General features: G+C 43.0%; 1 protein-coding gene across 2 annotated transcripts in view; it reads right to left on the reverse strand.

Moving 5' to 3' along the window:
* Window positions 1-21,041, reverse strand: part of VCL (vinculin) — a 110,077-nt gene that overhangs the window by 2,672 nt on the left and 86,364 nt on the right. The window contains exons 11-21 of one of the 2 annotated variants that reach the window (XM_060643093.3): window positions 20,849-21,039; window positions 18,718-18,917; window positions 17,460-17,588; window positions 13,646-13,795; window positions 11,791-11,899; window positions 10,368-10,670; window positions 9,017-9,141; window positions 7,522-7,707; window positions 4,274-4,477; window positions 2,045-2,248; window positions 1,561-1,665 (exon numbers count right to left, since the gene is read on the reverse strand). In XM_060643093.3, the coding sequence (XP_060499076.1) occupies window positions 1,561-1,665; window positions 2,045-2,248; window positions 4,274-4,477; window positions 7,522-7,707; window positions 9,017-9,141; window positions 10,368-10,670; window positions 11,791-11,899; window positions 13,646-13,795; window positions 17,460-17,588; window positions 18,718-18,917; window positions 20,849-21,039 (1,906 nt within the window). The remainder of the gene's footprint in view (window positions 1-1,560; window positions 1,666-2,044; window positions 2,249-4,273; window positions 4,478-7,521; window positions 7,708-9,016; window positions 9,142-10,367; window positions 10,671-11,790; window positions 11,900-13,645; window positions 13,796-17,459; window positions 17,589-18,717; window positions 18,918-20,848; window positions 21,040-21,041) is intronic. The other variant, XM_060643094.3, reaches the window with a different exon arrangement.

The raw sequence follows: 21,041 nt of genomic DNA on the forward strand, positions 1-21,041 counted from the left end.
AACTTACAGGACTGGGATAACACTAGTACTCCACCATAGAAACTCAGAGAACTAACAATCTATTAGCTCAGTAATTTACTTCTTAATTGTTATTTGAGACACACACACACACACACAAAACCACAAAACTATTTTTGAGCCACAGACCCTTTGAGGAGTTCATGAAGTCTAAAGATTCTTCCCCGAAAAATGCTCGTGTGTATAAAATTTGTGCATGCAATTTCTGAGGGTTCATCGGCTCTGAGAGGCAGAACTATGGGCTTAAATTCCTGGTCAGCTGATCTTTTCATGCCTGTCAACAAAGAGGCCAAGGCCCAGAGAGGCTCAGAGATTTGCCAACCAAACTCACACAATAATCAGGATGAGGACTCAAAACTTCTGACCTGGCAGTCCTGTGTTTTTTTTCATTCTACCACCCTGTCACTTTCTACCTTTTTTATTTGGGATATTAGGTGGAACATAGTAGATATTCCCAGAATATGTTTTTGTTGGTTAAATGATATGGTCTGAAACTATGAGTCCTATTCTCCCTTCCCTGTTTTCTTTACTTCCTTTTCTTGGGGGCAGATGAGATCACATGACAGGAAACAACCCAGTGCCCAAACCCTGCCTAGATTACATGGAAGTTAGGGGAGAAGATCCAATTCCTCTGGTGCACAAGGAAGGCCAGGGTGAGAGCTGTTGGATTGAAATATGGTAGTGAAAGCACCACTGGCACTAGGGGAGTAGGTTCTCTGTCTCCTGGCCCAGAGATCAAGGACGGAGTTCCCCAAGGAGAGGGACTGTGTCTGACTTTTTCAAACCCCCTTCATAGTGCTTAATACAGTGAGTGCCACATGCATGCCCATGTACGATGAGCCTGTCTGAGCAGTTCAACAAAAGCTGTGCTACCTACTGTAAGATGACACTGGAAGTCTGGCTTACAGCAGGGCCTACTAGAGAGGAGGTAAGGAGAGAAACAGGTGCTCAGATGAAGACTTTGTGAATAGTCGTGGGCCACATTTCCAGGAGGCAGTGAAAGAGGACAAACTCCAAAAAGTGGTTGCCATCGCTTAAGAGAACCCTCCTCCCATCATCCTTATTTCAATTGCTGTCAAAGAAACAGAGAAGCACCTCCTTTGAGCTGTCATTTCAGCCTCATCACACGCCCCTGAAAAGCCTACATTATTCAACCTCCCCAGGGTACTTATCACCCAGTGAGCTAGGAAGGAGAAAGTCTCTCCAGTCAAAAAGGTCAAAATGGGCAGGAGTGAACAGACTAGAGGCCTCAAGATCGCCAAACCTATTCCATGGAGAAAAAGAACTGAGCAGAGTCCCAACTGCTACCAACGCTTAACCCTAGGCCTCAACTTCCCATCTGTAAAGTGACCAAAGTTGCATAAGACTTTTACTTCCCCTTCGAAGTTTTTGATGCATCTCTCCAACCAGATGCCCTTCGGAGAAACTCCATTCCACATACTGAATACTCAAATCATGGGTAAAACTTACCCAAAGCTGAATTAAGTTGCTATAATTGGCAAAGAAGCTGCTGGCACGACATCAGCAGCAGCAGACACATACCTGCTCAGATTCTTCATCACTGATGTTGGTCCGACCCAGCATGGTAGCCTTCACGGTGGACAGGATCTTGAGCTGGGTGCTTATGGTTGGGATTCGCTCACATACCTATAAAGAAAATTTAGTATGTTTCTAATGTTTTTCTTACCCACGAGTTCCTTGAGGGCAAGACTTGTCCACCTCTGTATTCCTAGGGGCTGGAATACAGAAGGCATTCAATAAATTACCAGCAGGATTCCACTTGCTTTCTCCCTAGGACCAATATAGTCCCTTTGTTCAGAAAGGAAGCATTAACATTTTTCATTTGATCAGGGAATAAATTTTCCTGACTCTGCCTTTCCCAAATGTACATATATGTATTTCCCTTTCTGCCATTTCTTTCCACTCCTAAAGCTCCTCCTCCTCCTTGCTCATCCAGTTTTCTCTCTCTTGCTTTCTCCCTCCCATCCTCCCCACTCCAACACACACGCACACTTTTCTTGAATACCTGTAAGAGGTTGGTTCTGATCCGCTTATCGGTGCACTGCTTGGCAACCTCCTTGGCCAACCGCGTTACCTCATCTGAGGCCTTGGCAATGTCCTTGGCACACTGAATCAGTGCCCGCTTGGTACCACTGCCCCCTCTTACCAGCCGAGACATCTCAGCCATCAGCAGGGCCATGCGCTTGGCTGCTGCAATGATGTCATTGCCCTAGAGAGAAGCAAAGACATAATGTGAGCTCAGCCCCAACTCTGGCCAAGTTAGGGAAGGAAGGAGAAGCACAGAGAAGAAAGGAGGGAGCCTGCTGCTCCAGTGGCCCTCTGGAAGGGTGGGAAGAAGATAAAAGGACTACTCTTGAGTGACATGGATGGTACAGGAGAACAGAGAGAAGAGTGATCCAAGGCACTCCTCCCAGGACTGAATGAGAGAGACAGAGAGGGAAAGAGATTATCCAACTGAAAAAAAGGAAGACCAGGTAAAATATTAGTCTGGAAGGGCAACATGTGCACCCCTGGCATAGCACTGAACACAGCACTTCAGCATCTCCAAGTTAATCATGGCAATAAAAATGAGGATGAGGTCAAGAAGTTGGTTAAACAGGCATTTTCCTTTCTATAGGGGGAAAGCAGTAAGCTGGCCTGAGGGGAAAAATACAGAGGAGCCTTTCCAGATGCTGAAATCCTCTTCATCCTAACCCTTGTTACAAATAGCAGCCAAGGACCATTGCTGCTGAACTGGAATTTAAACCAAGTAACTGTTATCAGCATTGGTGAGACAAGATGTATTTTCTCACCTAGACTGCTCCTGCCCTCCCTCTACTGCCTCTTATTTGTCCTGTCAGCCTAAAGGAACACGGTATTTTAATTTATCACTTTTTAAAAGGCCAAGAATCAATTTTTCTGTCCCCTCAGCTAAGTGGCTTCAATTAAAGAAACCTTCAGCTAAGAGGATGCCGCGGAGGCACCAGAAAAATAAAAATCATGAGTCAAAGCTATAAATGGAACCCCCACTCCAACAAATAGCAGTTTATCTGAGATTTGGCATCTGGGTTCATTAAAACCCCATGGGTCACAATAAAGAAATGTACAAGTAATTTATGCCTTCAAAAGGTTTCTCTTTTGACTGATAAAAACCAAAAATAACAACTGCAATGTTCAAAACTACCTAAAAGGTCAGGCCCTACTCATTTTTCCCCTCATGCTTTTCAATTTCTATACAAGGCAGTGAAGCATACACAAACCATGCCACTGCAGGGCACCATGTGAGACACCCCCACAGGCATCACGAAGTGGCTGATCACTATGGGGGGAGGCGTGGAACATCTCAGGCAGTAATTGAGGCCAGAGAGAATGCAGGTATGGGAAGTAGTCAGGAGAATAGGGGCATGTTAGACAAGGCTGTCTGGGCCCATCTCTTCCAGTGTAGACCTGGTATCATTCCAGGATTTTATGACCTTGATTAGAAGACAGTGTAGTGCCAGGGTTAGTTATTACCCATCAGTCTTCAAACCCTTTCTTCTTGCAACATGCTACCTTCAAAAGGAAAAAAGAATAATCACCCTCTTCCCTACTCCCCAAACTAGCGTTGGTTCAGTCCCAAGGTCAAAGCTCTGTGGCTGCCTGTCCTACAGCCTTGAAGCACCCACTGTTCCCCACTCCCAGCCCCTCCCACTGAAATACCTGGACAAGCAGTCAGTAAAGCCCCCTTCCCTGTGGGTTCCCATTGAAGCCAGCATCTGCCAGGCAGCCAAGTGCAGGGCCACAAGCAGTCCACCCCAGAGACCCTGCCGTATAAAGCTGCTTCTCACCCTGATCAACTCTGCCTGAGCCATCAGTGACAGGTCAGCAGAGAAGGGGGTGGCAGGCAAAGCTCAATGGTCAGGCCAGGTGACCTCTTAATGGTCTACAGTGGTTCCAGACCTGCAAGTCATTGAGAGACATATCCACGGCTTCCCAAGGGCTTTAAGGTTCCAATTGTGGCCCCGAGGTAAGAAAAGAAATCCTTTCAAAAAGTGACCCCATCTCTACCCCCAAACATAAATGCAATCCAATTAATCTGGCATTAGCAGACCTATCAAACTTGTGAAGCCAGTCCTAACAACAAGGTGCAGACAGACAGATGCCCGCCCTGCTCAGACTCACAGGACTCGCACAGATCATGAGTGATGCAATGTGTCAAGGCTGCACATGGCCGGATGCATATGGAGCAGCCCCAACCGGGGGTGCTAATCAGTACCTTACTAGACCACTTGGTAGCTTCCCGATGCAATGACTGAGCCGCGGCCAGAATGGGCTGGTTGACCGGCTGACTGGATGGCATTAACAGCAGCTCAGGTTCGTAATCGTCTTCCATGTCAGGGGGGACAGGGAACCCAACAGCATCGGCCGCATCTGCCTCAGCTACAACACCTATACCCACCTCAGCGGCTGGGTTACCCCGCTTTGTCGATGGCAGGAAGGATGAGAAACAGGGACAGTGTTAGTAAGAGCAGTAGGACTGGGGAAGCTGAGCATCAGCTGGTTTAGTAACCAAAGCTTGCCTAGGATGGGAAAGAAAACGGCAGACTCTCCAGAAGCCAGATGAACCAAACTCACAGAAAGGGAATTCTCAGCCTCCAGCACCAATCCCAGCCGCCCTGTTCATAGTGAGTAAAAGAAAGAGCCTCACTCCAGTGGCGAAGGGTTTCCAGAGAAAAAGTCATACCAAGGAAGCAAGTGCAATTCCTTTTACATACACTCACCACCAAAGGTAAACCTGCCAAGAGTAATTCTCAGAATAGTTTTGAGGAGCCAAACAACCAAACAATAGTAGCTGATTACCTTTAAAAGGAATCCAGAGGGAAAAAGTAAATTCAGCCACACAACTTGCTTTGAACAGAAGAAAGTGAGTACTCCCTGCTGGCTCATAAGGACACTATTCTATATCTTCCTGGACACAGGAAGTGAGTTGGGTCAGCTCTGCAGTAACCAGACACAGATCATTATTTCCTTCAGGAATTAAAAAGTCCCAGAGTTTAAAATGATACATCAGAGGCAACTGATAATGAAACCAGGAAAGAGGCAAAAAAACCAAACACAATGGTGATTGAAGAGGACTTATCAAATACCCCACAACCACCCAGCTGAAAGAAGTCTCCAGAAGATGCCTCATCCAGCTTCCCATCTTAGGGAAAACCCACACTTCAGACCACCTCTCTCTCTCTCTCTCTCTCTCTCTCTCTCAAGATCTTCAGGGCCAACACTTCTACAATCTCATATTGCATCCCTTGCTAGTACTGACTCAGAAAGCTGTTCCTTGGGTACAAACTAAATCTCTCCTGTTGCAAACTAGGGTTCTCATCCCAAACTTAATTTACATACTTCACAGATAACACATGAACGTGGCAACTGATCAAGGCTGGGTTCAGAGAAGCCCAAATGTGGGCCCACGAGAGAACAGGACCCATGAGGGGAAAGAATGAATTTAATAACAGGGATGGGGATTCTGAAAGGCCAGGGCAAGAAGCAGTGTGATCAGATGCTGAAATAGGTTGAGGGGAAAGAAAATAAAAGGAACTGCCTCAAGGAAGGCAAACCATGTATATGAAGAATGGTGAACACAGGTTTTTTTGTTTTGTTTTGTTTTTAAGAATTTTGTGGGGCTCGAAATCACAACCCCAAGATACAGAGTCACATGCTCTACCAACTGAGCCAGCCAGGTGCTCCTGAACACAGGTTTTTTTATATCAAACATCAGTGGGGCACCTGAGTGGCTCAGTCAGTTAAGTGTCCGACTCTTGACCTCAGCTTAGGTCTTGATCTCAGGGTCATGAATTCAAGCTCCATTGGACTCCACACTGGTCATGGGGCCTACTTAAAAAAAAAAAAAAAAAAAAAATCGCTAACCAAGAGGAAGTAAGAGTTTACATGGAAGTTTAACTGAGGTTGCTATCACTCCTAAAATTCTTATCCTGTACAGGAAACATGTCTCCAAATGTTGATGACAGAGTTGGAGAATTCAGGGAAAACAAGGGGTTCAGGTACATTCTAAACTCTTTCCCTAAACTCTGTCTCAAGTAGGACTCATCCCCATTCCTTAGAAGAGAAGCCAGCTCACTGCTACTGGGGTTCAGAGTCTCAAAATGTGCAAAAACAGACTGACAGATACACAAACACATAACACACCCATCCCCCAGATACACACGGTTCAAATAGCTCCTGACTTCACACAGCTCAAAGTTGGCAATCTCCTAATGTTCCAAATCTCCAGGGATAGTCAGACCTAAAGACTTCTGGCCACAAATGGCAGAGTCGGAAAAATATGTAGGCTGATGCTCTCTGCCCCTTAAGTTTGTTTATAATTCATGTATGTTTTGTGTCCTGCTGCACAGTATATCTGGGTTTACTGTAATAAAGCTTAAATTTCCTTTAAAATCTTTAAGTAAAACCAACCTTCATCGTCACCTCCATCCCACTCTCCACATGCAGTGGGACTCTGCTAAGGTCCTGGAGGTGTGCATGCCCTAGTTAGAAAGATACAATTATAAATAATTCCATGGTCAGGCCCAACACCAGCAAGGTCACACTATTCATTCCTTCTTAGAACCTAGGCTCACAGCTAACAGCACAGAAAAATACAGAATTAAAAACCCAAGGTCAATTTCCCAGGCTGGAAAAACCCAAGATCAGCTGCGTGCAGAAGGTCCCTGGGGAACTACATTTAATACAAGAGCTTGAGACAGTTGAGGGTGTAAAAAGGCAAATAAATGGTGGGAATAAAGATCTAGAAGAAAGGGTCATATCACGAACAGTTTAGAACTATATTTCATTGCAAGGTTAGCAATAACATTTAGCTTATATCTAGAAAAGCTTCCACTCACTTTCCATCATTTAGGGGAAAATAGGCAAAAGTTATTCCCAGGGCATGACTACTGCCAGCATCTAAATTTTCACCAACCACACTAATAGTTACACTTTCAGATTTGTCGAGGTGGAGTTAGCCTGGAGCTGTCTTGAACCAAGGGGTAAGATGATTCTAAGGAAAGGACAAAGCACATGGCTTTTAAGACACCAATCTAACTGCCTTTATGCAAAACAGAAGGAAAATGCAAACACTTCACCTAGCTCTAGCAGAGCCCACAGAAGACTATTTCATGTTTGGAGTGCTGATAATTAGCAAGAAAGCATCTAAAAACATTCAGCAATCTTAAGAAAGAGAAGCAGTTTCTCAAAGACCCCAAATGTCCAGGGTCACAGCAGCTGACCCTTGCATGGACAGAGGACAGGAACCCTCCTCTTAAATCACAGGCAGCCTAGATGACAATAGAAGGAGAAGCCATCAGGCGCCAGAAGCATCTTACTAAACCACAAGTAAGAAGAGGAACATGCTATTGACAACAACAGGAACCAAAGCAGACAGAGGGTAACTTTCCAAACAGACTCTTCTTCCTGGGCTGTGTGTACAGTTCTTCATCCTTTTTCCACAAGAAAAGCTTCATTACTTACCTTGCTGGACCACTTGCGAGCTTCATCATGGAGCTGCCTGGCAGCCATCATCATTGGCTGGTTAATCACCTCCCCGGCTTTCTGCTCAGGGAACTCTTCATCCTTCTCCTCTGGTGGTGGGGGCCTGGGTGGAGGGACCTCACCCTCAGGCAGCGGTGGTTTGGGAGGAGCAAGCTCATCTGTCAGCTAAGAAAGAATTACTGGGTTGTAAGTAAAACCCTAGGAACTACTCCCCTCTAGAATTCTTTCCTTTCCTCTAAAAAGCATCCCCAGAAAAGCCACCCACATTCATTCCATATAAGACCACCCACACTGAGCGCAAGGACCACCTGCTTCAATCTCAACAGATGCATATTTTCTTCCTTGTTCTCCACAAAAAGCCAGCAGCTACAGTTTTGGACATATTCTGGGGAGGCACGCACGCACTACTGGACCAAGGATTCCCAAAGAAGATCTAATTTGTGGCCCTGACTATGTTGAAGGGAAGATGCACAGGCAAATAATTTCTCCCCTGGGCCTCAGGTTCCTCCTCTGTCAATAAGGGGTAGCTAGACAAGCCTCGAAGATCTTGATTCTGCGTGTCATAAATCTGTTGATCCCATAAAAAGCCATTTGCCAGAATAGCCCCCACCCACCCTGGCCCTAACAACCCACCAACAGTCCAGCTATAAAGAATCAAATGAGGCTGAGGCACTGGAGGCTAGGGAAGCACTGTGTCTTAGTTTGGGCAAAATGACCCAGTTGTATCCTCAAACAACTTAGAAATTTACATCTTTTATCGACATTAAACATGGCAAAGTAAGTCAAGAAGAGTAAATCAAAGTATTGCCTTGATAAATTATTCCCAAAGTCCAGCTATTTCTAATACTTGGTTAGAATAATCACTATTTCCTATTCTAGGATTTGTATCTATAAGATATTGCCCAGCTAAGCCTCTTTCTAAACCACTGATTTATGGAAGAATAAATTTATGGTACTTTGGGGTGCATCAAAAGAGTTTACATGATAGTTGGGGGAAAAATAAACTTGAAAACAAAGAGACTGTATTACTTTGTTACTAAAAAAAAAAGTCAAGTAAAGGAACAAAGAATGCACACAAGAGTGTACCCACTTCAGTTTGCCATTGTCAACTGGGAACACAAGAAAATCTCACCGCAAGATTATTTTCCCACTCTTCATTAACTTACTACTACCTCATCACTCATCACATGCATACTTACCAAAGCCAGTTCCTCTGCTCCAATCAGTTCGCAACACAGCAGGCCAACCCCACAGACCCCCACCTACCCAGCACGCCCCATGCAGAACCATGGGGTTAGGACTCCACTAATTTCAGAATGAAAGATGAAAGTCAACTTGTGCATCCAACTAGGCTTTAAGCAGAAGTTAAAAAAAGACCCCTGGCAACTGAGGCTCCAGAACACAGCCAACCTCCCCCTTGTTAGAGTCCCAACACCCTCTGCTCAATTCTCCCCATCACTCTGAATTTACTTACACGGAGCTGTTCAAGGTCTGGCGGAGGAGGCGGGAAGTCAGGCTCCTGAGGTTGGAAGGCTTCTCTGACCTTGGCCACAGCTCCCAGGATCCGATATCCTGAGTCCAGGAAGCTCTTTTGCAGGCCTAAACATAAGAAGCCCTCACTTTCAGCTGGGCAGGTCAGCACCCTGGAGCACTGTCTGTCCAGCAGAAGAACTGGTTTCTATTAACAAAAGCTGGATGTGTAGCTGCCAGGAAGCATCACAGGCAGTGATTGAAGGGGAAAGGAGGTAAGGGCAGGGCAGAAGCCGCGAGGCATACAAAGAGTCAGAAGGGTCACAGCCAGCTATTCCCAGTGGTGCAGGGTGCCTTCTTGCCTGTACAATTAACAAGTACTCAAGACACTCCTGGGCGTGATCACTTTGGGCTCAGGTGGTGCTCATCACCTCTTTTATGATGAACCAGTCAAGAGATATGCCTGCCTAACTCAGAACAGGGGAGATGTCAGTTTCAGATTGGGCATACATTCCCTGGAGTCTGTCTCATCTTTCTCACTACTTCTTTGCTCACCTTGGCATTAAGTGTATTAACCCTCTCTGTTGAGCTGCTGCTGCTACAGTGTCCAGTCACCGGGAATTAAAGAATTCTCCTCAAACTACTAGAAACTCCAATTAGGAACCTGAGCGTGTCCTTAGTGATGGTGGGTTCGAGATACCAGAAAGATCCTGTCTGGGCTAGGGATGAATAGGGCAGCCCTTCCTACCCACTCCCTTACACTGACTGCATTCTACTCACAGACAAGGCTAGACACACTGGATGCTCAGAACAGGAAGGAATTCAGATGTTTCTAACCAAAGGAGTGGTAACATCTTCAGTAATACTGAAAACGTGCTCAAAGTTCAGCTAAAGAAAGTCCAGACTCTTTAGTAGAGGATGAGGACACTCACCTAGGAGATCTACACATCAACTTAAGCCCTCCCAATTTGACAGAAACAGAAAATGTTTAACAGAGTAAAAGCATTTTAAGAAAAGCAGAAAAGAAGTTATGCATTGGTTATCATGCATCGTTTGGGCAATTTCCAAAACAACAAGTAAACAGGACCAGGGGGTATCTAATCAGACAAGCACAGAAAAGTTGGTCCAGAGAAACTAACTTGCAACAAACCTGCAATATTGCAGAAATTAGTCTGTGCAATATTTTTTTTTTGGACATGAAAAGATTAATCTAGCACTCTCAAACTAAGTATCTGCAGTTTCGGCTCCCAGATATTGTATGCGGTGGTTGCGGGTGGGTGCATATCGTCTTACCACTCTGTCGGCTTCCTGAGTTAACCTCTCAAGTGAGGTGAACCACACCATGAATTGCTTACCAGGGTCAGAAATGTTTCCGGCCACAGCCTTTGCATCCATCACCATTGGAGAGATGGTTTTGCTCAATTCATCAGAGGCGGCTTTCACAGCCTCACGGAACTTGGGATCCTCAGAGTTCTCCACCTCCCTCTTAGCCACCAGCAGGATACGGTTGGCCCGGCGAGCAATGCTGGTTGCCCCAGCGACCAACATCTGTGGCTGAATATTGGCCATGGCCACTTTACACTTGTCCAGATCTTTTTTAATTGCTTCTTCAGAAGCATCCAACAGAGATTTGGTATCAATAGCTTCGTCCACCAGCCCTGTCAGGAGAAAAGGAATGTAATTTAGTTTCTATTTTAGAAGAGAGACTCAAAAACCCTGTTGTCCACTCAAGTTTCTCACGTGAAATTCTAACACCCAGAATTCTCTCCTTCAGCTCTAAGCCCTTCCTCTACAATCAGAAGCTTCCAGGTGAATACCTTAGTTCAAAAAAAAAAGTGAAGATGGAGACCGGGAGGGCCATATAGAGTCATAGCATTCGTACCACCGTGGTCACTGGCCTTCCTGTGGCTACAACAGACAACCAGAATTGCAACGACATCAGGAGGAAACAAGGATTGCGTCCCAAGCCTTTACCGCATCTCCACGTTGTGTTAATAACATTTTCTCCCTTTCTGCCTCACTCCCCAGCCATCTGTTGCTTGTTGGCAGCTTGTAGTGCCCAAGATGAGCCACTCAGAGGAGTCTAATAACCTTAACCACCTGTTTCTTGTTTCCGTTGCCTCTCTTACGATACCTCAGGAGCTCCACTTTCATCTCTGGCTGCTACGGACCCTGTCCCAACAAGTTCTGCAGGGAAGCCGAAGAGCCTGCCTTCCTCATTTCTTCCCTCCTCTCCCATCCCTCCCTCCACAGAGAATGAAGATTCAGAGGTGCCACTTCAATTGCACAGACACAGGTTTGTTGGCGGTTGGTTTCTCCTTTTTTTAAAACTACGTACTTGATAAGTTGGAGGAAACTCTGAGACAAGTTGAATTAAATGGTAGCTATTGTGGTTCCTTGAAATGTGAACCCACTGAAAATGACAGGGACACTTACTGTATCCACAAACACTGCCTCCCAGCCTCTGAAACCAAACTCTGGTTCAGACTGAGCAAAAGCACTATTCAAAGAGAAGATAGGAGCTGTAACAATAAACATCACACAGGGAGGGCAGCATTAAAATAAAAGAGACTCAAAGAGCCTCTCTTCAAACAAAATTGCAAGGCTTGAATGAGAAGCCGCCGCTGCTCAGCAGCCTTAATCAGGGCCAAGTACACTGTCGGGCACATGACCGTCCCTTCATCCAATTACAGCTAAGTAATATAACCAGTCCTACTCGAGTTTCTCAGAACTCATTCCTCAAGGATTAGACAGTAAGAACTCTGCACACAGCTCTACCTGTCATTTTTTCTACATTATCAATCCACTGGTTCTTCATGGTCTCAAAATGTTCATAAGCAGCTTGATTTCCAGGATTTCTAAGTAAGATGCGAGCAGCTGAGACGACCTGTCAATGACAAAACAACCTTTAAACCTCAGGGCACCCTCCCGCTGGAATACAAACTTTCAGCAAAGCTTTCCCCTCTCTACCTACAGATGGCGCTAGAAAGCCAAAAATGGGTAAGTCTCTTTTCAGGCTGAACACATTAGATTTGGTCTCATAAACATCTCACCCAAATGGGCCCCTGCAGAAGATTTTACAGTCACAGCCTGATGTGGGGAAGGTAATAAAATGACAAAGTAAATGGCATTCACTTGGTACTTCCAAACATACACCAAACTGACCTATGTTTAAGCCCTTGGGAAGATTCTTCCACCTTAAAAATCATCACCAAGAAAGATACTAAAAATTACTTAAAACTGATTATGAATATTTATTTTTAAAAAAGTAACTATAGGGGCGCCTGGGTGGCTCAGTCGGTTAAGCGTCCGACTTCGGCTCAGGTCATGATCTCACGGTCTGTGAGTTCGAGCCCCGCGTCGGGCTCTGTGCTGACAGCTCAGAGCCTGGAGCCTGTTTCAGATTCTGTGTCTCCCTCTCTCTCTGACCCTCCCCCATTCATGTTCTGTCTCTCTCTGTCTCAAAAATAAATTAAAAAAAAAAAAACGTTAAAAATTTTTTTTTTTTTTTTTTTTTTTTTAAAAAGTAACTATATACAGTTAAAGAAGTACTTTCACATCTATTATCTTACTGAATCCTCACAACAACCCTATGAGACAGGTCAGGTAATTTCTCCACTTTACAGATGCAAAATGTAAATGACTTGCTCAAGAGCTCCCAGTTAATCAGGTATAGCAGTTGGGGAAGGAACTAACATTTCCTGAGTATTTGGTTAGTTACAGGCTGTACGCATATCCTTTTAATCCTCCAAATGATACACTAGGAAGGAATTCTCCCCATTTTACAGATGAGGAAACTCAAGGTCACAGAAGATTCAAGTCCAGATCTGTCTCCAAAATCCTTACTCTTTCCATCATTGGTATCTTTAGTTTTCTGTTTCTCTTTTTTAGAAATCTCACTTTTATGCAGAAATCCTGTTTTATGTTCCATGTTTTATGGAAGTTTTTAAAGAAAGTTACTCATGTTCATATTTTATGGAAGTGTTTTTTAGAAGTTGGACATGTATGATTTTTCAAGAGAATCTAACTTGTTAACATGCCATGTGGGCAAAAGATAAACAATATAAAGGTGTGCTTTTTTTTTTTAAATCTCTCCCTGCATGTTCCCACCAAAGCCAGTATCACAGATGTGTAAAGCCTAGCATGGTTCCTAATATACTACAGGTACACAATAAATATCTGCTGAATAAATCAATTTTAAAAAGATGAGTTTCCTATAATTTGATTACTATATTATTCACAGCATACTGGCTATAACTTGGTTATATAATGAAGTAGAAAAAAGAAAACAAGTTATGAACACAACCGAATTTTTAAAAAATATCCTCAAAGAGATGCAGGGAAAGGCAAAAGCTCTAAAATTCAAAGACTAACCTCTGAAGATTATCCAAATATTTCCCTAATTATGAGTGTGGGTGAGGGGTCACTTTACTAGTTTTCTACTTTCAGAAGTAATCTATGATCATTACAGAAAACTACAACAATATAAAAATGATTTTGAGACTATGAGTGTGTTTCTTTCACGACAATTTACAATAAGTGTTCAAAAATGTATAGAAACTGTTCTATAATTGACCTTTACTGAACACTGTAGGGTGAATATTGAAACAATAAAAAGCAAGCATAATTTTACCTGGGGTGTGAGTTCTCGAGCTGTCTTTACTGATGCCTGAATGCCTTCCACTGTGGATTTATTAGCAGTTCCAACAGCAGCCGCCTTCTCCGCCGTGGCACCAAGCCTTCCCGAATGGTGCTCAAAGTTTGCCGCCCTCTCATCAAATACCTTGAGAAAAAAACAAAAACATTAGGAAACTTTATTTCAATCAAATGGGTCAGGAAGCCTAAGAAAAATTCTCACTTTAAGCAGAGGCAGCAACCACTCAAGCAAAGACTTCACAGATGACATCAAACCCTAGTTAATAAGACAACAATCAATCGCCAGGTCTTGGCCTTGCTCTATCTCCTCAGAGGTTTGGCCACAGGCATCATGTGCGTGCATGCGCACACCCGCACACCCACACACCCTTGAATTTCAGCTCAACCAATGCTTACCAAGTGCAGACAGAACACACAGCACTGTGAAGTCTACAACAAGGACTTCACAGAAGGTGAAGACCAAAAATCCCTGTTCCCAAAAGTCTTATCCTGGAGTTTGAAGAAGAGAGACAAACCCACTCGAGGCTCCAGTGCAGGTGGCTGGGTGCATTAAGAGCCAAGAATATCCACAGTCCTAACCCGAACTCCAGCCTCCTCAAGGCAGATTCGCTCACATATCCATTACCATTAATGTTGTAAAAACTCTGCCCCTGACCTCCATGAGAAAAATGATAGCTGGTGCTCACAATGGGGCCTAACACTAGGGCAGGGAAGGTTGATTTTTATTATCCCAAATAAAAAACCTATCTACTGAATTGTCCATTCAGCTCTCAAATTTGAAAAAAGTTAGCTTTTCTGTTGACATGGATATTATGCAAAGTTGCATACAATGAAGTAGACTATTTAACTTAGATAAAATAACAAAAGCTCTTCTGTCACTTGCTTAGATAACAATGCTTTGAGAAGAAGCAAGGCATACCAAGCAGTGCTGGGTCAGGTTTACACTCCACACAGAGCATATCAGAAACTGCCTGACAGAATCCATCCTCTCCTTTGCCTCCTCCTGAGGGTCTACTTGCCCATACACAGGGACCAGGGCAGACCACCTGTAAAGCCCTCAAGCCCTCCCGGTTCAACAGCAGACTCCAGTCTCCTTGCCAGGGTGCTGTCTTGACCCACACAAGTCTCTTCCCCATAATGGCCTCTTGTGGGTTCAGCCACCTGGTTCTTGCCATTTAATGCTCAGAATCTTTGTCTAAATCTCTGATTTCCTAGTCCCCTTCTCCTGGCCTCAGTCCTTTTATCTTGGCTGGTCTCCCATAATCTGGATCTACAGGGCTTTTGCTTACCCTAGTCAGTCATTTCAATTCCAGCCTTGTCTGCTGCTCCCTCTGACTTAACTGGCCACTTAGCCTGCTTTTTGTATCACTCAATCAAAATTTACTAAGCACCTACTATGTGCCAGACCCTGGAGTAGGTGCTAAAGATACAAAAATGATTAAGACACAATTTCTGCATCTCAGAAGCTCAAATCCTTCAGATTTAAAAAGGGCCCATAAACAGATACTTATATAGAGTGTGCTATGTACAATCATAAAACTAAGCAGATACCATGCAAGCAAAAGGAAAGGCACTTAACCTTATCCAGGAAGTAAAAGATTAAAGGACAAAAGATATATAGGAATTAGCCAAAAAAGAAAAAGGGGAAGATAATTAGGCAGAGACAAAAAGAACAAAGACATAGAAGGGAGAACGGGGAGAGTATGCCGAAAACCATAAGAAATTAAGTACTGCTGGGGCATGAACTGAGAGGCAGAGGTTTGTGGGAAACAGGTTTAGAGAGAGTATTAGAAGTAGATCCCAGTGCTACTTTATCCTATGTGAAAGGAAAGACTCACTGAAGGGGTAGGATAAGAAGGTCAAATCTCTGTTTTTATTTTATTGGTGGCCTGGTGACAGGTTCAAAGAAGACGAGTCACAGCTGTGCAGTCATTTAGGCAGCAGGGGACAAGGATCAGAGCTAGAGCTGCAGCAATATGTGAATGGAAAACGTAAAGGATTCAAGAAATATTTGTGAGATCAAATTAGCTTGCCTTAAGTTATTTATTGGTATGAGAAGAGTCAATGGCAACTCCCAAATTTCCAAGAGAGAGAGAATAGGAAAAGGACAACACATGCTGATGTCCCAACGAAGCATCAAATTGGGGATAACCAGGAGAGACTTGATCTACTCGTCAAAACTCAGAGAAGTCTGGACTGAAAAACATAGCAAATCATCTTAGCCTAAGGGGACCATGAACTGAACTACACCCAGGCCAGAGAAAGAAAATGGGGGTCATCAGCAAGTAAGAATAACACACACCTCCAACCCACCAATGCTACCTGGTCTTGGGTGCCTGACCCAATAACCCCTTCTTCTTTGCTGCCAATATTTGCTTTCCTAGATGCCTCTACAGCTGGAGCAGCCATATGATGGAGTCAATGAAACATAAGCAAGCCACCCGGAGGATTTTTTGGGAAAACCTTTACTTTCATTCATTCAATACCAACAATGTCCCAGGCATTGTTTTAAGAACTGGGAATAAAGTATGACAAAACAAATTCCTTGCCTACATGGCCTTTCATGCTAATGTGAGGGAGACAGACAAACAAAAAATGAGGCAAACATGTCAAATGTTGATAAATGCTGAGGAGAAAAATAGGATATGGAGATTAGGAAATCACTGGGGGCGGGGTAGGGATGCTATCTTGGGCAGTGACCCAAAAGTGGTATTTCAGTAGAAGCTCAAGGAAGAGAATAAATAATACATGTAATTATCTATGGGAGGAACAGAGAGAACAAGTGCAACAGCCCCAAGGTTCAAACATGGAAAATATAAACATGGCATGCTGGGAACACAACACAAGGAAGTCAGTGTAGACAGAGCAGCCTGCAGGGTAAGAGTGGTACAACATGATGTCAGAGAGGTAGAGGGGAACCAGATGCAGTGGTGTGAAGTCACCGTAACCACTCACACCAGCTCATAAGAGGCAAATGCACCCATTTCTTCCCAACCTCTTTCAGTGACTCCCCACCGAAACAGCCACAACGGGAATATTTACATCATGGAAACAAACAAACATTACAAATCAGGGCTTTTTGGTTTTTAGGCTTTCTTTCCTAGAGTGCCAGTCTACCAGCACATCACTGGTCTTACTGTTATTGTAAGGATCCTGGCTTCCCTCTGGGACAGGAGGGAGTCATCGGAAGGGGGTGAGTAGAAGAATGACACCAAATCATTTAAAAGGACTACCTTGACTTTTGCGTTGAGAATAAAATGCCCTAATAAAAGGGACAGTTGTGACTGGAGTGCCCTTTCCCTCATTTCTTCCTGCCTTGAACATGATGCATAGGGTTACAAGAGCCATCTCACACCATTAGGAAAAGACCAAAAAAAAATCACAGAAATGCCAGCTGTCACAGTGTCAAGCTGCTGAACCAATGCCAGGGCTACCTATGTCCGTGTTTCTTGTTACACCATAAAAACAAAACCCACTTGTTTTCTTCTCTGATAGTCAGGTCTTCTACAGCTTACAACTCAAGAAATGTCCTAAAGACATTACTAACTGACACACCTGATAACTAAAAGAAGAGTTAGCAAGGCCTTTCCTCTTCTGCCCTTCCACCCTTCACCCACAATTTCCCAACCACTGCCTCTGATGCACACTGAAATCAAATTTTACCTTTACAAATATCCAAATATATATAAATATGCATGCGTGCGTGTGTGTGGGTGTGTGTGTGTGTGTGTGTGTGTGTGTGTGTGTGTGTGGCTGGCCAACAGAAGAAAAGGAAGACTCCAGATACCCACTTCTTCCCTACTGGGAGCATCAGGAGGTGCAGTGGCCGCCACCGCCAACAGCTTGATGGGAGTTGTGGTGTCGCTGAAAACATCTGATACTTCCTGAGTCATCGCCTCCTGCATCCGGGCTTTCAGATCCTTAAAAACATTGTTCACAAATAAAAATTACCAAAAATGTCCAAAAGGTACATCTGCCAATATCCTTACTTTAGTGACACATTCATTCATTCCTTCATTTAATCTTTCATTAAGTATTTACTATAACTATGTACAAAGCACTGAACCAGCATGGAACAGGTCTAAGATATGAATCCTACCCTCTAAGAGATTCATGTCTAGTAGGAGAGGTAAGACAGCACCCACATTCTCCACCCAAACAAGAAATCTTATTTCCTTTCTTGGTGGCTTCTAAGAAATGGTACTGAGGTTCATGGGGTAGAATAGAAGACCCTGAAATGTAAACAGAGTTCCTCGCCACTCCCAATGTTGGAGGAGCCTAATCATGGCCACAGAAGCTGTAAGGATTGTTTGGCAGATGCAGTGCCATATTTCTAAGCATTTTCTTACATTAAGAGTAAAGAAATTAAGAACGGGAAATTTTTCTGACACATGTTTTTTCAGTTAAGTTTCTAGAAAAACTTGATAACCAATATATGTACCCATTTCTTAACATAATCTAAAGACGATTCTTATAAGTCACGGAAAAGGTTCCTTTTCATAGTTATCACACTTAGTCCAATCTAAGTTTTCTGGATTTATAGAAAGAAGTCTCAGTCACTCCCACTGCTTCTCAAAGTGGGTGACACTCACGATACCTGAAATGATGTTAGGTGTTAGATAGAACAGTGTTTTCATTTTGATAATTATGTGTTTTCTTCTAAAGAATATTAGGAAAAATGTAACTAGCACATCAAGCTCATGCTTTCATGATTATTATAAAGTTGTCTTTTAAATAAATCCACCTAAATTTAAAAAGGGAGTCCATTTTAAGAAAAATATTGACCAAATAAATAAACACAGAGGACATATGGTAGAACAAATATCACAAAAGAGGTCTTGCTTGACTGAGACTTGGAAAACAACTTCAGCTGCAGTCAAACACAGGTGAGCTTTTTCCTAGTAAGTTCTAGACTTCATTATATGCTCCTTGATCACACTCTTCACTTTCCCTGGATTCAAGAAATTGTATATTTTAAAAATCTCTCCCCTCCCATTTTTCAATAATAGTAAGCATAGAAATGTAATAATGTGTGCTCCAAAGTTCTACCTTTAAGGAGTCTTGGAGCTGAGATGCAAGTGCTCTCGCCTGAGGACTCTCTCCTTCCCCTCTGGCAGCAAGGTCAGCCAGCTGGGCTGTCAGCTGGTCCACACGGTCACACTTTGCAAGAAGATCTTGGCGATACGGCCCCATCATGACATTAGCCAGACGATGCCCTTCGGCCACAAGACCCCGGATGGCAGCCTGACCTGGATCAAGAGGAAAGCACTGTAACTTACAGAGACCCAGAGAAGGCAACTGCAGTACCATTGTGGTAAACTATTGTGCTGTTGTTGTTGTTTGTTTTATTTTAAAGTTTACTTATTTTTGAAAGAGAGAGAGAGACACATGTGCGCATGCATAGGGGAGAAGCAGAGAGACAGGGAAAGAGAGAGAGGAGAGGAGAGGGGAGGGGAGGGGAGGGGAGGGAGGGGAAGGGAGGGGAGGAGAGGAGAGGGAAAGAGAAAGAGAATCCCAAGCAGGCTCCGTACAAGTCAGCCCCAACTCGGGGCTCGATCCCATTGACCCTGGGATCACGACCCAAGCTGAAACCAAGAGTCTGACACTTAAGTGACTGAGCCACCCAGCTATGCCTGTTGTTTTTTTTAAATAAAAACATTTAGTGGGGTTTTTTTTCCCCTAACAATAGAAAAAAAATTAGGAAATACAGGAAAGTATAAATAAGAATAGATAATCCACCCATAATCCTCAGAGACTGATACAGTTGAACATTTCCTACCAGTCTTTTTAAAAATTATTCTACTAATATTTATTTATTTATTTATTTATTTATTTATTTATTTATTTATTTTAGTTCCAGTATAGTTTACAGTGTTATATTAGCTTCAGGTGTACAATGTAGTGATTCCATAGTTCTATACATTACTCAGTGCTCATCACCATAAGTGTACTCTTAATCCCCTTCACCTGTTTCAGCCATCTCCCACCCCTCTACCCTCTGGCAACCATAATTTGTTCTCTAAGTTCTCTATTTTTTTGTTTTGTCTTATTTTCTTTGCCCATTTGTTTTATTTCTTAAATTCTAAATATGAATTTCTCTTTCTCTGACTGACATATTTTGCTTAGCATTATACCCTCTAGATCCATCCATGTTATTGCAAATCTTTCAGTGTTTTTTTAATGCACTACATGTCCCTATACAAATACACATTTCTCTTTTACAAAACTGAAATTGTACTTTACATTAACTTTTATTCCTTGCCTCTTTTTATTTAATGGGAGCATTTTTCCGCATCATTGAGTATTCTTAAAAAATCATGATCTACACATCTATGTAATATTTTATCATATTAACCATAATTATTGATCATTTATTATTAAACATTTATACTGTTTATATACATTCTCATATGTAACTCTGTATAGAAACATGTCTAATTATTTCTTATAATAAATTCCTCTAAGTCAAATTGCTAAGTCAATGAGTATGAACTTTTTTAAAGCTTTTAATATGTAATACTCAATTGCCATTCAGAACGTTTATACCAGTTTATTCCTCCCGCAGTAAATTATACATCTGTCTGACTTCCCAAAACTGGGAATCACCAATTTAAAAATTAATCTTTTTATTCAACAAAAATAGTAAATGAAGTAAACAGATCTTTCAGCTTCAGCAGATTTGCTATCATAATATGACCTAACTTCTTATAGATTCATCCCTAAAAACTCCCCAAAATCAAAATTTTAGGTTTTCAGTTCTACTGGTGACTGTGTAATGCAGGAGCCCTCAAAAATGAAAATAACCTTTGTAGCTAAGTGCTTCTTACTTATTTTCAAAAACTACATTTAGCTGGGTATTTTCCAATGAGTGTAATAGAAATACAACAGAATGGAAGTACACATAGACTGGAAATAATTAGTTCAAAGTTTCGATTCCAACCTGAGGACCTTTCTATTTGCCCACAGCAAAATCATTTACTCACAAATTCTTTTTGAATAAGCCACAGGTATCATTTATGGGCTATATTTGGAAATGGAGTCACACTGTAGGATGATTTACTCACCAGTAGCTGAAGAACCCCTTCTGCACCTAATTTCAGATGAACAGGATCTCTATCAACAACTTGCTTATTTTCACTAAGACCAGTTTATGGAGGGTTAAGTGCACTCATGGCCTTACCAACGCCCCGGTCATCCACTGTGGGATTATCAATCCACCGCTGTGCTTGTTCAATCTTGCCCTCCAGGTGGACAGCTGCCTTGGCGGGTCTGCTGTTGGCCACAGCCCTATTGGTTTTGGTCTGCAAGTTCTGTAGGGCCGTGGCCACCTGTTTGGCCAATGCTCGAGCCTCTGGGGAATCTCCTTTCCCCCT

The sequence above is a fragment of the Panthera onca genome, chromosome D2 (genome assembly GCF_046562875.1).
Source record: "Panthera onca isolate mPanOnc1 chromosome D2, mPanOnc1 haplotype 2, whole genome shotgun sequence".
NCBI classification, from domain to species: Eukaryota; Metazoa; Chordata; class Mammalia; order Carnivora; family Felidae; genus Panthera; species Panthera onca.